Source organism: Squalius cephalus (genome assembly GCF_949319135.1).
Source record: "Squalius cephalus genome assembly, chromosome: 12".
Classification (NCBI taxonomy): Eukaryota; Metazoa; Chordata; class Actinopteri; order Cypriniformes; family Leuciscidae; genus Squalius; species Squalius cephalus.
Window position 1 is genome coordinate 12,361,293 of NC_137133.1, and position 13,994 is coordinate 12,375,286.

The window sequence follows — 13,994 nt, forward strand, 5'->3', positions numbered from 1 at the left end:
TCCAGGAAAACTGATTATGCAGTTGATTCACTATAAGTGTTTTTTTTTTTAAATGGCCTCCTAAATGAGAGAACCAGGTAAAGTTTATTTAATAAATGAGTCTCTGCCAGTCAAACTGGAATGCTCTTCAGTGGTGGAGGTTTGTACAGTTGGGTTTGTGATCATTTACAGAAGTGCTATTTGGACACACTTCTAGGGTTTTATTACTCATCCTAACATCCTTTTCTTTCATTTTACTGCACAGCACCAAAATCTTTCCCTTCTCTCTGCATGTTTCTTCTTCAAAGCCAGCCAGCCCCACTCTTCCACCCTCACACCCTTTTCTCTGTCTCTCTTTCCTGTTCATGTCTCTCTTTCTGTTTTCGCTCTGGTCGTGGATTCGCTCTGTCCTCTGGTTGCCGTGGCAGCAGCAGAGCGAGACTCCCTCCCCCTCATCCTCTCGCCACCATGCCCTGATCTCCCCTCCGATCAACTTTGAGCACGTCTATCACATGAGTCCCGTATCTGCCGGGCTCTATCTGCAGAAAGAGCCTTCTTCCCAGCAGAGCCTACTTCAGTTCTCCTCTTCCTCCTCCTCTCCTTCCACATCCTCCCTAGGAAGGGTAGGCTAGCAACACCCCTCCCCACCCCACTTCCTCTTCCTCCCAATTCCCCATCCCTCCCCCACCACACCCTCCAGGCCCTGGACTTCCTTTCCTCCCTCTTCTCCTGTGTTATACCATCCCTGTCCTGCTGAACTCTGTTTTTTGGGGTAGTGAAAATGTTTCAAATGAGCCATTTCAGGAGGTTAATAAAACTTAATACTTTAAGTTTATAATTTGACTACATATTTTCACACTGATCTTAAGTAAAAAATATCTAAAATCGATCATTCTAATTATGTTTGTGTGTGCTATTAGCTTATGTCAAACTTGATGTAAACCAGCGGATGCACTCTCAAGATGCACACCAGTAATGTTTTTCTAAGGCACGATTATAAAAGCTACTAATTGAACTAAGTCCTAATCCTGGCTTAATCTAAGCCCTGTCTGTGAAACCAGGCCCAAGTCCAAGTAAAATTGTTTCCAAAATAGAGCTGTTCAAATATAAGATTTTCAGTACACGATTCTTGTGGGTAAAACAATTCACGGTAACAATATTATTGCGGTCATTAACAAAACTATTCATGATTTTTGAATAATGCAAAAAAAAATGCCTTTGATTGAGGTTAACTTATAATTAACAAAATATTCCTTTGAAGAAAGACAAAAAAACTAAAGTTAAAGTGCTAAAAATAGTCTTCTAGTTTTAAAAGAAAGAAAAAAGAGTGATTACATACAGTAGCTCTTACTGTGGCCTACTCTGTCTGACTTCTTGTACCTCTGCTGCAGAGTGTGATGCCCTCTTCTCAGGACGACCTGTCTAAAGACAAGCCACGGCCTCTGTCCAGCATCTCACGGCAACAGAGGAGTAAGACCCACATCACCCGCACTGCCTCAGGTGGGTGCCATTCCTTAAAATCACACTGACTAGCACAGGCAAGACGACACACACCGGCTTACCCTTCTAAATGCCTGAAATGTGTACTTTGTTTAAAGGAGGAGGAGATTTTGGAGGAGCAGGGTCATCTCGCAGTATTTCTGATCAAGATCAAGACTATGACAGAGAGGTACGAATTTAATGACCTCCCCAGTGATGTCAAATATGGATTTATTTCACTCGCTGCTTGAGGTGACATGATGGATGGTTAGAGGAGCTTTCGGCTACTGAGCGAGTTTTCTTGTGTCCTAATTTTGTGGTCTGTAATAACTGCCCCAGTTTTCACAGTAATACATACTACAGCTGTAAACCAGTGTTATTTTAGTAGTATTTATGCACTATTTTCAATATTTTGAATTGGCTTTCATTTTTTAATATTTTTCAGTCTTGATTTCAATATAAGATTTAGTAAATTGGTTGTGCTTTTAGGGGTGTAACAATATATTGTAACAATATAACGCAATACAAAAATGCAACAATATGTGTCGTGGATAGTGACCATATGTATCATTGATAGTTCACCCAAAATAAAAATTACTGTGTGAGAAAAAAAAATTCAAGTTTTCAGAGTTTTAGTGTCAGTACTACATTAAACTACTATATATAATGTATAATAATGCAATAGGGGAATAATTGTGTAAAAAGTGGCCTACTTTATTTTAAATATGTCTAGTCAGTGACAGAGTGCAAGCATATGCGTCTAAAATAGTGTATTTTCAGCTTCAGAATCATGAATATTTTTATTCCAGTGTCAGCATTGTCCTGTGCATTGGGTTACCAGCACCGAGTCCAAGCCTATTCATTTACACCCACAATGTAATATAAAATTTAGCAATTTAAATCAACAGTACATTTTTTTTTTTGTTAACCTTTTATCATATGTCTTGGAGTATCGCAATAATATCGCATCGTGAGTAATGTGATGCGTATCGAATCGTGACATGAAAGTATCGTTACACCCGTAACTTAGTTTTTTATTATTATTTAGCTTTAATATATTTTATTTCAGTATTATTTTAGTAATCATAATACTTCATTCTGGTTTAAGATTTTTTCAAGTTTACTTTCAATTTAAAGTTGTTGTTTTTTGAGCTGTATTCAATATTTTTTATAGTTTTAGGTAACAATAGCAACACTTCTGTAATAACCCACCCAGGTATTTTATACTTTGCAAGAATTTGAAAACTAACTAGTTGACAAGAAACTGATCTGCTAATCTTGTTTTTTTCCTTGTTTTCTTCTTTATCCTTGTAGCCCGACTCTGACTCGACCAAACATTCCACCCCCTCCAACAGCTCCAACCCCAGCAGCCCCCCGAGCCCCAACTCTCCCCACCGCAGTCAGCTCACTCTGGACAGCCTGGATCAATCACTGGATGGCTGAAAAAGGACAACTCCCTCTTTTTCACCCTGCACACCCCCCCCCCCCAACCCCCCCACTATCAATCCGCTCTGCTAGGACTCACTAAAAAGTGCCAAGACTCTTCCAAGTCACCTGCTCACTCAACACAAGGGCCAAAGGTTTACCCTAAATCCTGCTGCTGGGTAGACGCATCAATCGCCACAAGTGGAAGGTGTTGGGTTTGTGCTGGCAGGCTTAGACGAAACACCTGAGCGTGTCAGAGCCACCGAGAAAAAAAAAAGAGAAAAAAAAAGATACAATATTAAAGCCTGCCCCCTGGTGGAAATGTCATGGTATTACACTAACTTGGTCAGATTAGCAGTATAATGGACTTTTATTTTATTTTAAATCTTAATTGCAATTTTTTACTTTAGTAAATGAACATGCATTACATCTGCTGTGTCAGAATTGCTTCTGGATTCGTAGCTTCCCTTCAGAAAGAGACTTCTTATGCTGTTTTTAAATGTATATTATCAGGAACACTCATCAAGGGGGCCGAGGAGAGGAGCGTATCAGGAAGAAAGGAGCCGAGGATGATATAGGACTGTGACTTTCTTGTATAAACCAATTGGACCCATAACATGATTCGCCACAGACCCGTGAAACGTCTCGCCTCATCTCATATGAGCAATAGATCGGTGACCGAGACTTTAGGGTTCAAAGCTAAACCAGAGGGCACTTTTATTGTCATATAATTCCTCTTTCTCTCTCTCTCTCTCCAGTTCTTCATTTAAACCAGCCTTTATAATATTCATGTTTTAACTTAGATGTTTCCCACGAAGATATCTAATTCAGCTTATCACCCGGAGAAAAAAGAAAGCAACAAAAATGAAGACTTTACATATAGATAAGTGTTTTAATAAGAATACAAAAGAGAACGGCACACAGCTTCAACTATTCATAGGATTTCAGTAGTTCATCTTAAGCTGCTACTGCTGCTTTGTGTGCTCTATTTAAAAATAAAAGTACAAAAATATATATGTGATAAGGTTATCTCACCATAGCCATGCTCTGATTCTGGTTTATGATGTTTGACACATGCGAGCAGCCATGTGGGACCGTCACTGTTAAAGACTCCTATCGGAACGCTGATATGAGTTTTGTGTGTTGACATGCTTGAGATCCGCATGCATGGCCGGCATATCCATTATCACTCAAGTGTGCCTTCAGTGCCAACTTCCGTTTCAGTAATAAACTGTCTGCTAAAGCATTTTAGTGGTTTTGACGAGGCTGACGGTAATGTATTATGTTGTCCCCCACCCTTCTGAAATACTGTAAAACTCTTGCACATTTTTTTAGTCCAAGGAAATAATTTTGTGTGAATGGTTTTACCTGTACCTCCTTCCCCTCCCATACTTCACTTGTCCGCTTCATCAGATGGAAGTTTATCCTCAGAACACTACTGCTTTTACTTCAAAAGAAAGAAAAAAAAAAAGAATCACAGGTTGAAATCTTTGTAATTATTGACTTGTTAGCCACATAAATTTGAACGAACAATAAAAGAGTACCTGTTGTGCTTTTTTTGTTGAATTTCAATCTTTCATATCTAGGATAAAATTATTCTTTGGTCATTGTAAGTCAAAGTTACACGTCTTGTTTGACGAATTGCTGAAAATATTACACTTAAGGGTAAATGCCAGTGTTTTTGAGATTTGACAATTTGTTTTTTTATTTGCATCGAGTAAGCAGTTTGGACGGTGTTGACAACACATTTACCAGACAGCTTTTTGCATAACCAAGAAGTTTTTGAACAGTTTCTCTTCTAAATTTAAGCAGTTTGTGTTAGATAATTAAGATAATGATTAAGAGTAACTGATGAATCCACATAGGGAAATTACATTTTTTTGTCTTGATGGGTTCAAACCTGCTTTCTGCTGGCTGATTATTCTGTAACCAATATCACATTCTTATTGGTCAAGAACTGTAGTATGATATTATCGACTATTTTATTATACATTATGTACATTAATTGCAATTACAAAATCCTTAGGATGGCACTGGACTTCTATAGTAAATTAATGACATATACAATGCATTACTTTATTAATCTCCTTTTCTTTTGACTATACAAAAGAACTAGATAGTACAGATACAGACAGTAGGAATCGGTGCCAAGCATAATAAAGTATAAACTGTCTTTCTTTTTATTGGACAGCAATACATTGCACACATCTACACTACACCAAGCTGAAAACATATTTGACAAGTGGCCAAACATGACAAAGTTTAGTGAAGATCTGACTCGAGGCCTAGGAGGAGTTTGACAAAATATGGTTTTCAGAAAATTAAAATGTAGAATACATTTTACACATAAACATCAATATGAGATACACACTTGTTAGAGCTCAAGATTCAGTCAAGGATTCAGAAAAAAAAAATCGCCTCCTTGTGGCAGATTCCCACGATATTTGGTACACATTCATTTTCACAAAATATATGGATTCAGATTTAATGTGGTTAGTGGCTGAAGTTTGACCAGATTTTTTGAAGTAATACATTAGTAATTAGAAAATATGTTAGGACGTCCCCTAGAGAATATGCACACCAATTTTCAACCACCGATTATACAGATATTTTCTGCTGTAACGCCCCCTATAGGTGCAATTTTGATGCAACTTTGTGTGCATCCTCAAAATGACTGCGAATAAGGGGTTTGCAACAAGGGAGAGTTGAGGCAGGATTTAGTTGCAGTAGTATCTTTTATTAACACAAAATCGGAAAACAAAACATGCAGGAGAACGCAAACCACTGAGAAACCAACAAGAAAAACTAACCCTGAGGCCTATAAATGTAAAGTGTAACTGAGGAGGAAAAGAAGACACAGGTGTGGAATAATTAATCAAATAATGATGAGTAACATTGACAACAAATGAAAATCAGGAACATTTTAATTAATTTGACAACTTTTTGCCAGCACCTAGCTTCCCCTATAGCTGCTGTGTACCTAATTTTGTGAACATTTTTTAGAAAATTCCAAATAGCGGAGAATTTTTATGAAATGAAAATTAAATCGACTCAAAAAATGATTTCTAGCCCTCAAAGGTATGACCCAAAACGCAAATCACCTTATTATAGCGCCACCTAGTGTCAGATGTGTGTGTGCCTGAGTAGTGGTGCATGAATGGGACCATCCTGATAAATGTGGGGTCTCTACAATTTACGGCCTAATACACTTTTAGGGCAGAAAAATAATGAAGAAGAAGAAAATCAGTACAAACGCAATAGGGTTGACCTTAGGTGCTTGGACCACTAATAATACGCTGTATGCAGGGCTGGACTGGGACAAAAAATCGGCCCTAGCATTTTGGCCCAGACTGGCCCAATATGATCATAAACAACACCCATCTTTGCACGCCTTTGAAAATGTATACCAACTCCTATTCCTTAAAACCACGTAATGAGTGAGGAACGAGTGAGAGTTAACAGAAGTACAAAATTGACATTTATTAATACAATTGAACTATACTCCACAGTGATGAATCCTAAAACAAGCTATAAGCTGCATTGGCATAGCAATACCAGTGTTTCTCACAGGATTTTTGGTAAAACTGTGGTGGGTGGACCTCGGTCCTTCAAGGGGGGTTCGGGGTTCGGTGGGCTTGCATGCCCTCAGCAAGTTTTGTCATGCAAGCATGCGTGTAAAGTTTTAAACCATGTGTGTTAAAACTAGCTCTGCTCACCACATGAATGTGTGTATATGTAATCTGGATTTACTACATTGGCCATGTTTTTCAAATAGTTGGATATAAAAATCAATGGAGTTTGTTAAACATGCTTTAAACACCAACATTTTTTTGTATTTTAAATTCAATTTTTGTAGTAGACTGTTCAGATTATAGTCTTTTGGTGCAGACCAGCATATAGTATAGTTCAAGAAAGAATGAAGTCTACAATGAATCCACAAACACTCTGATCAACCTAAACATAACAGTTGTAATGGGGAGAAAACATATCAGTGAATCTACAGTATAATAAAATAATGTTATGATCCTGAACTAAATTTCTCCATTTCAGTCCATTGTGAAGATTGCTGTTGATGTGAGGGAAGAACGTTTGTTACAATCTAAACCTGAAACATACTAAACTTTATTATTTTGAATAATGTACAATTCTGTCTGTGGCCATGTTTCTGAAATAATAAAAAAGGAAGACACAAAAAGACTTGGGGTTGTTTGTGTTTCAGGGAATTGATCTGTCATTTTGATATTTAAAATGAGCAATTATTTGGTTTAGTTAGTAATAACATGCCCTTATATGGTACTTCATTTAGAATCAATGGCTTTCACCTGTGTTATATTGACTGAGTAAATTGGCAGGTGCAGAGAAAAATTATGCTCGTCATGAGAGAGGTGGAGCCATTCTGATTTACATCTGCATAAATTTGGATGGTAGCACCCTAATGTGTCATTGAAACAAGCTTGGCAATAATGGGGTTTTGGCAGGTTGGATTTGGATTGGTGTTTATTCTTGCACTTGGCTTTTCTGAAGCACAATGGAGAGCAGGAGCAGCAGAGCAAGATCTTATGGGTGTTCAATTAAAAGAGCTGTTGCAGGGTCCAGTGGCGAAACTGACGTGGAGCTTTCCAAGTCTACCAGAGGAACCACAGCAGCCAGATGTTCCTTTTGAGTTGCTTTATCCTGTCCCTGCCAACAGTGTAGCTGTTCAGTGTGGAGAGAATTCAGTATATGTGGAAGTGATGAAGGACTTCTTTGGGACTGGGCACCCAGTGTTGTCCTCTGGTTTTACACTGGGAGGCTGTACTGCAACTGGAGAGGATTCTTCTGCTCAAGTGTTCATCTTTGAGTCTGAACTGCATGGATGTAGCAGCACATCAATGGTAAGGTTCTGTTGTGACAATCATGGGTATTCTGAACCTTCCATGTGACTGTTCTTCTATTAACCTTTTTGTTTAGGTGACTGAGGATGAGCTTGTCTATAGGTTCAACATTATCTATACCCCACAAGAGGCTTCATATGGTGTTCCTATTGTCAGGAGCAGTGGTGCGGTGGTTGGTATCGAGTGTCATTATCCAAGGTGAGGATTCAGTTAATTCGGGCTCACCGGATGTTCTAACCCTGCTGTTCATGGGCAAGAGATGACCGCTTGTTTAACTCCTACAGAACACATGATGTGAGCAGCGATGCCTTAATGCCCACTTGGATCCCATATGCCTCAACTATGGTTGCAGAGGAAGTCTTTGTCTTCTCCCTCAAGCTCATGACTGGTTGGTGTAGGCCAAACAGATTTGTAGTATGCTTGTGAATAATCTGTGTTAAGACTTCTCTTTCTCTCTCTCAGATGACTGGAGATTTGAGAGACCTTCTAACCAGTACTTCCTGGGTGACATGATCAATCTTGAGGCATCAGTGCATTTGTACAGCCATGTTCCCGTCCGTGTGTTTGTGGACAGCTGTGTGGCTACTGCAGTCCCTGATGTTACTTCTGTCCCCAGATACTCCTTTATTGAGAATAATGGGTAAGAGGTGCTACCTCATGTATCCCAGCTTCCAGAGGGTTCCGTGACTTCTAACTGGGTTCTGTTCACAGGTGCCTGGTTGATGCCAAGCTCACGGGCTCCACGTCTCACTTTATGCCACAGACTCAAGGTGATAAGCTAGGGTTTCAGCTAGAGGCGTTCAGGTTCCAGCAAGCAGACAGTGGGCTGGTATGTATGTCTTGTAGTTGTATAACTATTTGTATGATATGCTGCCATGGTGTACAAACAATTGTCTCTGCAGGTCTACATCACATGCGTTTTGAAGGTGGCTGCAACCCCTCCAAGTTATGAACAGAAAGCTTGTTCATTCTCTGCTAATGGGTATGTTGCATGCTAGATTAGTGTACAGGTGAATTAGTTGCTTTAACTTAATTGAGGGTTTGTTTTGTCAGGTGGGTGTCTGCAGATGGCTCTGACCAGGTGTGTGGCTGCTGTGACACTACTTGTAGCATCAGAAGTGGAAGTGATCAACTGCTTACAGGTTTGGACTAACTCTGATAACTTGTTGTTGTCATGCATGGCTTTAGTTCTCACTAATCATTTGTTCCTCAGATCTACGCTGGGAAAGAGCATCTGTTGGCCCCATCAAGGTTAAAGAATATGCTATGGCCAAAAATAACTAGAAATGTCATGCGACTTCTGGTGATCTTAATAAATGTTATTAATATATTTGTTTTTGTCTTTACTTGCACAAATACTACACTTAAAAATATTTATTCAGTTTACATGTTTTCTGTTCAGACATGCACAACAAAAAGCCTATTTCTACTGGCCTATGTGGGGGGCGGCATATTGCTCAAGTCATTTGTGGGGCTAGGCCTATTACAACACTAAGGGCATTTCAATAGCATCATATCCTTTCTGGTGCTTACTGGATGCTCTTGCTTTATTATTGGGGGTTCAAGTGTGTGCTGAAACCCTATTGTAACTGATAGAATTTCTAAGTAAGAACTTGAAACTCTGAGGGATGGTAGTATACCCACCCTGTCTGTCACCAAGGCTCACCCCAATCAACCTGATGGTGGTGCCACTGTGATAAACACAATAGGGTTCCATAAAAGAAACAATCATATATGAAATTCAATTATATTTTGTTTTATAAGCTATATATATATTTTAAATCTCATAGATTTATTCTTATCCTTGGCCAGGATGTCCTGCTCTGGCTGTTCCTCAGCAGCAGGGAGGACTTTGGAAGTTGGAGCTGTATGTTAAATTAGACAAAAATTATGAACAGAATTAGAGTGGTTCTTTTATGCTTTTGATTTCTTGAATTAAACTTCTCTAAACAATGCAAATCTTTTTTTTTTTTTTCTGAATTTAAATTCTCACATACTGACTGATTTTGTAATGGCATCTAAACTATCCTCAAATCATGCCGTTATCAATCTTTCATTTAATTTTTAAATTGCAACTTTAAAGCTGCTGTCTAAGTTTTTATTTGTGTTCAATTTATAAAAATTATAAAATGAGTACATCGTGAATCCATTTTCCAAACAGTGTTTTTGTCTGACTAAAATTTCAATGATTGAATTCAAATCATATTTGATATTAATTATATAATTTGTGTCAACGGTAAAATATAGTTTTCGACATGTTAAAGCGATAAAGAACCAATGACAGAGCGGGAACTGCTTGAAACCACAAAAAATAACCACCTTGGCCGTCTTAGCGAGTATAGCCCCAAACTATAAAGTTTGAACAAAGCTGTGAATAAATAATTTCTTACATCAGGTCAATGTGAGTCTGCTTAACAAACACGAAATAAATAAAACATAAAATACGAAATTTATAAAATATTGGTTTGCCTATGCCCTTGCTGCATTGAGTCTTAAAGAGACAGCATGATGTTAATCAAACAACATAAGCAAATAAAAAAATGACTCACTGCTCTTGACTAAATAACTTTAGTATTTTGAATTAATACTGTATTCTATTATTCAACTTAGGCTACTACTATGGCTGCCCTTGTATCGTCCAAGTGGATTCTGCACTGGTGCTGGTTGTTGAGGAGAGACTCTGACATGATTGTAAAGCGCTTTGGGTGTACAGTAGTACAGTAAATGCGCTATATAATTACTTAATTCGTTCATTCATACATTGCTACATATACGCCTTTGACAGTTACAGGTTTGAAAAACAAAAAGGCGGGAAATAAAGAACCCTTAAGAACCATTTCAGAATATGGTTCTTCAGGATGATACAGTTCTAAGAACTGTCACTACGTGTAAAGAACCTTTAAAGAACCATCTTTTTTTAGAGAGAAGGGGAGAGCGGGCACAACCTAACACTTTTTGACTTTCTCAGTTTGTGTAAATCCACTTGGGTTCAGGGAATTTATTTTCCACATTAATTTAACATGTCTAGTATAATTATGTGGTTTTGTTTCTTTAATACAGTGTATACTTTTTTCTTAATTTACCCTGAAAAAATGGAAGTAAAATGTGACAACTTGCCCCATAGATAGGGCATGTTGTAACATGACCATATGACAGATTAAAATGTTATTTGATCTAATAAAAAAAAAAAAAACAAGACAAACTAAAATATTTTATCAATAAAATACATTTATTAACGTTTTCATATAAAATAATGGGATTTAATAATTAAAAATAAACAGATTTTTGAGTTTGACAGCAAAACACGGCTATACAGCATGGTTCAAAACAATAATAGTGAATCATTTCTGAACATTGACTTTCAGTCTTAATTCATCTATTTCCATCCATCATCAATAGATTTTATAACAGATATAAGATTAAAATAATATCAGATTTGTCGAATTTTAAATTAACACAAAAACAGAGATGAAAAATCAACTTCAGTGAGAAATTTACTTTTGCTATGGTTAAATAAATGTTCGGTGATATCTTAAAGATTAAAGGTAAAGATTTTTTAATTTTGAAAAAAAAAAAAAATCTCTACATTGATATTGCAACTAGTACATACACCAAGTTTTGTCATGCAAGCATGCGTGTAAAGTTTTAAACCATGTGTGTTAACTAGCTCCGCTCACCCCATGAATGTGTGTATATGTAATCTGGATTTACTACATTGGCCATGTTTTTCTAATAGTTGGATATAAAAATCAATGGAGTTTGTTAAACATGCTTTAAACACCAACATTTTTATTTATTTTAAATTCAATTTTTGTAGTAGACTGTTCAGATTATAGTCTTTTGGTGCAGACCAGCATATAGTATAGTTCAAGAAAGAATGAAGTCTACAATGAATCCACAAACACTCTGATCAACCTAAACATAACAGTTGTAATGGGGAGAAAACATATCAGTGAATCTATAATAAAATAATGTTATGATCCTGAACTAAATTTCTCCATTTCAGTCCATTGTGAAGATTGCTGTTGATGTGAGGGAAGAACATTTGTTACAATCTAAACCTGAAACATACTAAACTTTATTATTTTGAATAATGTACAATTCTGTCTGTGGCCATGTTTCTGAAATAATAAAAAAGGAAGACACAAAAAGACTTGGGGTTGTTTGTGTTTCAGGGAATTGATCTGTCATTTTGATATTTAAAATGAGCAATTATTTGGTTTAGTTAGTAATAACATGCCCTTATATGGTACTTCATTTAGAATCAATGACTTTCACCTGTGTTATATTGACTGAGTAAATTATGCTTGTCATGAGAGAGGTGGAGCCATTCTGATTTACATCTGCATAAATTTGGATGGTAGCACCCTAATGTGTCATTGAAACAAGCTTGGCAATAATGGGGTTTTGGCAGGTTGGATTTGGATTGGTGTTTATTCTTGCACTTGGCTTTTCTGAAGCACAATGGAGAGCAGGAGCAGCAGAGCAAGATCTTATGGGTGTTCAATTAAAAGAGCTGTTGCAGGGTCCAGTGGCGAAACTGACGTGGAGCTTTCCAAGTCTACCAGAGGAACCACAGCAGCCAGATGTTCCTTTTGAGTTGCTTTATCCTGTCCCTGCCAACAGTGTAGCTGTTCAGTGTGGAGAGAATTCAGTATATGTGGAAGTGATGAATGACTTCTTTGGGACTGGGCACCCAGTGTTGTCCTCTGGTTTTACACTGGGAGGCTGTACTGCAACTGGAGAGGATTCTTCTGCTCAAGTGTTCATCTTTGAGTCTGAACTGCATGGATGTAGCAGCACATCAATGGTAAGGTTCTGTTGTGACAATCATGGGTATTCTGAACCTTCCATGTGACTGTTCTTCTATTAACCTTTTTGTTTAGGTGACTGAGGATGAGCTTGTCTATAGGTTCAACATTATCTATACCCCACAAGAGGCTTCATATGGTGTTCCTATTGTCAGGAGCAGTGGTGCGGTGGTTGGTATCGAGTGTCATTATCCAAGGTGAGGATTCAGTTAATTCGGGCTCACCGGATGTTCTAACCCTGCTGTTCATGGGCAAGAGATGACCGCTTGTTTAACTCCTACAGAACACATGATGTGAGCAGCGATGCCTTAATGCCCACTTGGATCCCATATGCCTCAACTATGGTTGCAGAGGAAGTCTTTGTCTTCTCCCTCAAGCTCATGACTGGTTGGTGTAGGCCAAACAGATTTATAGTATGCTTGTGAATCATCTGTGTTAAGACGTCTCTTTCTCTCTCTCAGATGACTGGAGATTTGAGAGACCTTCTAACCAGTACTTCCTGGGTGACATGATCAATCTTGAGGCATCAGTGCATTTGTACAGCCATGTTCCCGTCCGTGTGTTTGTGGACAGCTGCGTGGCTACTGCAGTCCCTGATGTTACTTCTGTCCCCAGATACTCCTTTATTGAGAATAATGGGTAAGAGGTGCTACCTCATGTATCCCAGCTTCCAGAGGGTTCTGTGACTTCTAACTGGCTTCTGTTCACAGGTGCCTGGTTGATGCCAAGCTCACGGGCTCCACGTCTCACTTTATGCCACAGACTCAAGGTGATAAGCTAGGGTTTCAGCTAGAGGCGTTCAGGTTCCAGCAAGCAGACAGTGGGCTGGTATGTATGTCTTGTAGTTGTATAACTATTTGTATGATATGCTGCCATGGTGTACAAACAATTGTCTCTGCAGGTCTACATCACGTGCATTTTGAAGGTGGCTGCAACCCCTCCAAGTTATGAACAGAAAGCTTGTTCATTCTCTGCTAATGGGTATGTTGCATGCTAGATTAGTGTACAGGTGAATTAGTTGCTTTAACTTAATTGAGGGTTTGTTTTGTCAGGTGGGTGTCTGCAGATGGCTCTGACCAGGTGTGTGGCTGCTGTGACACTACTTGTAGCATCAGAAGTGGAAGTGATCAACTGCTTACAGGTTTGGACTAACTCTGATAACTTGTTGCTGTCATGCATGGCTTTAGTTCTCACTAGTCATTTGTTCCTCAGATCTACGCTGGGAAAGAGCATCTGTTGGCCCCATCAAGGTTAAAGAATATGCTATGGCCAAAAATAACTAGAAATGTCATGCGACTTCTGGTGATCTTAATAAATGTTATTAATATATTTGTTTTTGTCTTTACTTGCACAAATACTACACTTAAAAATATTTATTCAGTTTACATGTTTTCTGTTCAGACATGCACAACAAAAAGCCTATTTC

The 13,994-nt window shown here is 38.2% G+C and overlaps 3 protein-coding genes across 7 annotated transcripts in view; all 3 read left to right on the forward strand.

Moving 5' to 3' along the window:
- The window catches only part of cdc42bpb (CDC42 binding protein kinase beta (DMPK-like)), a 68,901-nt gene extending 65,715 nt beyond the window's left edge, over positions 1-3,186 (forward strand). For 2 of the 5 annotated variants that reach the window (XM_079889465.1, XM_079889462.1), the window contains 4 exons: positions 408-602; positions 1,371-1,479; positions 1,578-1,648; positions 2,773-3,186. In XM_079889465.1, coding sequence (XP_079745591.1) covers positions 408-602; positions 1,371-1,479; positions 1,578-1,648; positions 2,773-2,901 — 504 coding nt within the window. In that variant the 3' untranslated portion in view covers positions 2,902-3,186. The remainder of the gene's footprint in view (positions 1-407; positions 603-1,370; positions 1,480-1,577; positions 1,649-2,772) is intronic. The other 3 variants (XR_013823034.1, XM_079889464.1, XM_079889463.1) reach the window with 2 other exon arrangements.
- A 4,131-nt stretch (positions 3,187-7,317) lies between these two features.
- On the forward strand, positions 7,318-9,058 carry LOC307168759 (zona pellucida sperm-binding protein 3-like). The gene is made up of 8 exons (XM_079888997.1): positions 7,318-7,757; positions 7,834-7,955; positions 8,042-8,145; positions 8,220-8,397; positions 8,469-8,586; positions 8,660-8,739; positions 8,811-8,899; positions 8,971-9,058. The coding sequence occupies exons 1-8, from the start codon at positions 7,347-7,349 to the stop codon at positions 9,039-9,041; spliced, it is 1,173 nt and encodes a 390-aa protein (XP_079745123.1). The 5' UTR covers positions 7,318-7,346; the 3' UTR covers positions 9,042-9,058.
- Positions 9,059-12,121: 3,063 nt separating this feature from the next.
- Positions 12,122-13,868, forward strand: LOC307168795 (zona pellucida sperm-binding protein 3-like). The gene is made up of 8 exons (XM_079889038.1): positions 12,122-12,567; positions 12,644-12,765; positions 12,852-12,955; positions 13,030-13,207; positions 13,279-13,396; positions 13,470-13,549; positions 13,621-13,709; positions 13,781-13,868. Exons 1-8 carry the CDS (start codon positions 12,157-12,159, stop codon positions 13,849-13,851), a joined length of 1,173 nt encoding a protein of 390 aa, XP_079745164.1. The 5' UTR covers positions 12,122-12,156; the 3' UTR covers positions 13,852-13,868.
- The last annotated feature ends 126 nt before the right edge of the window (positions 13,869-13,994 follow it).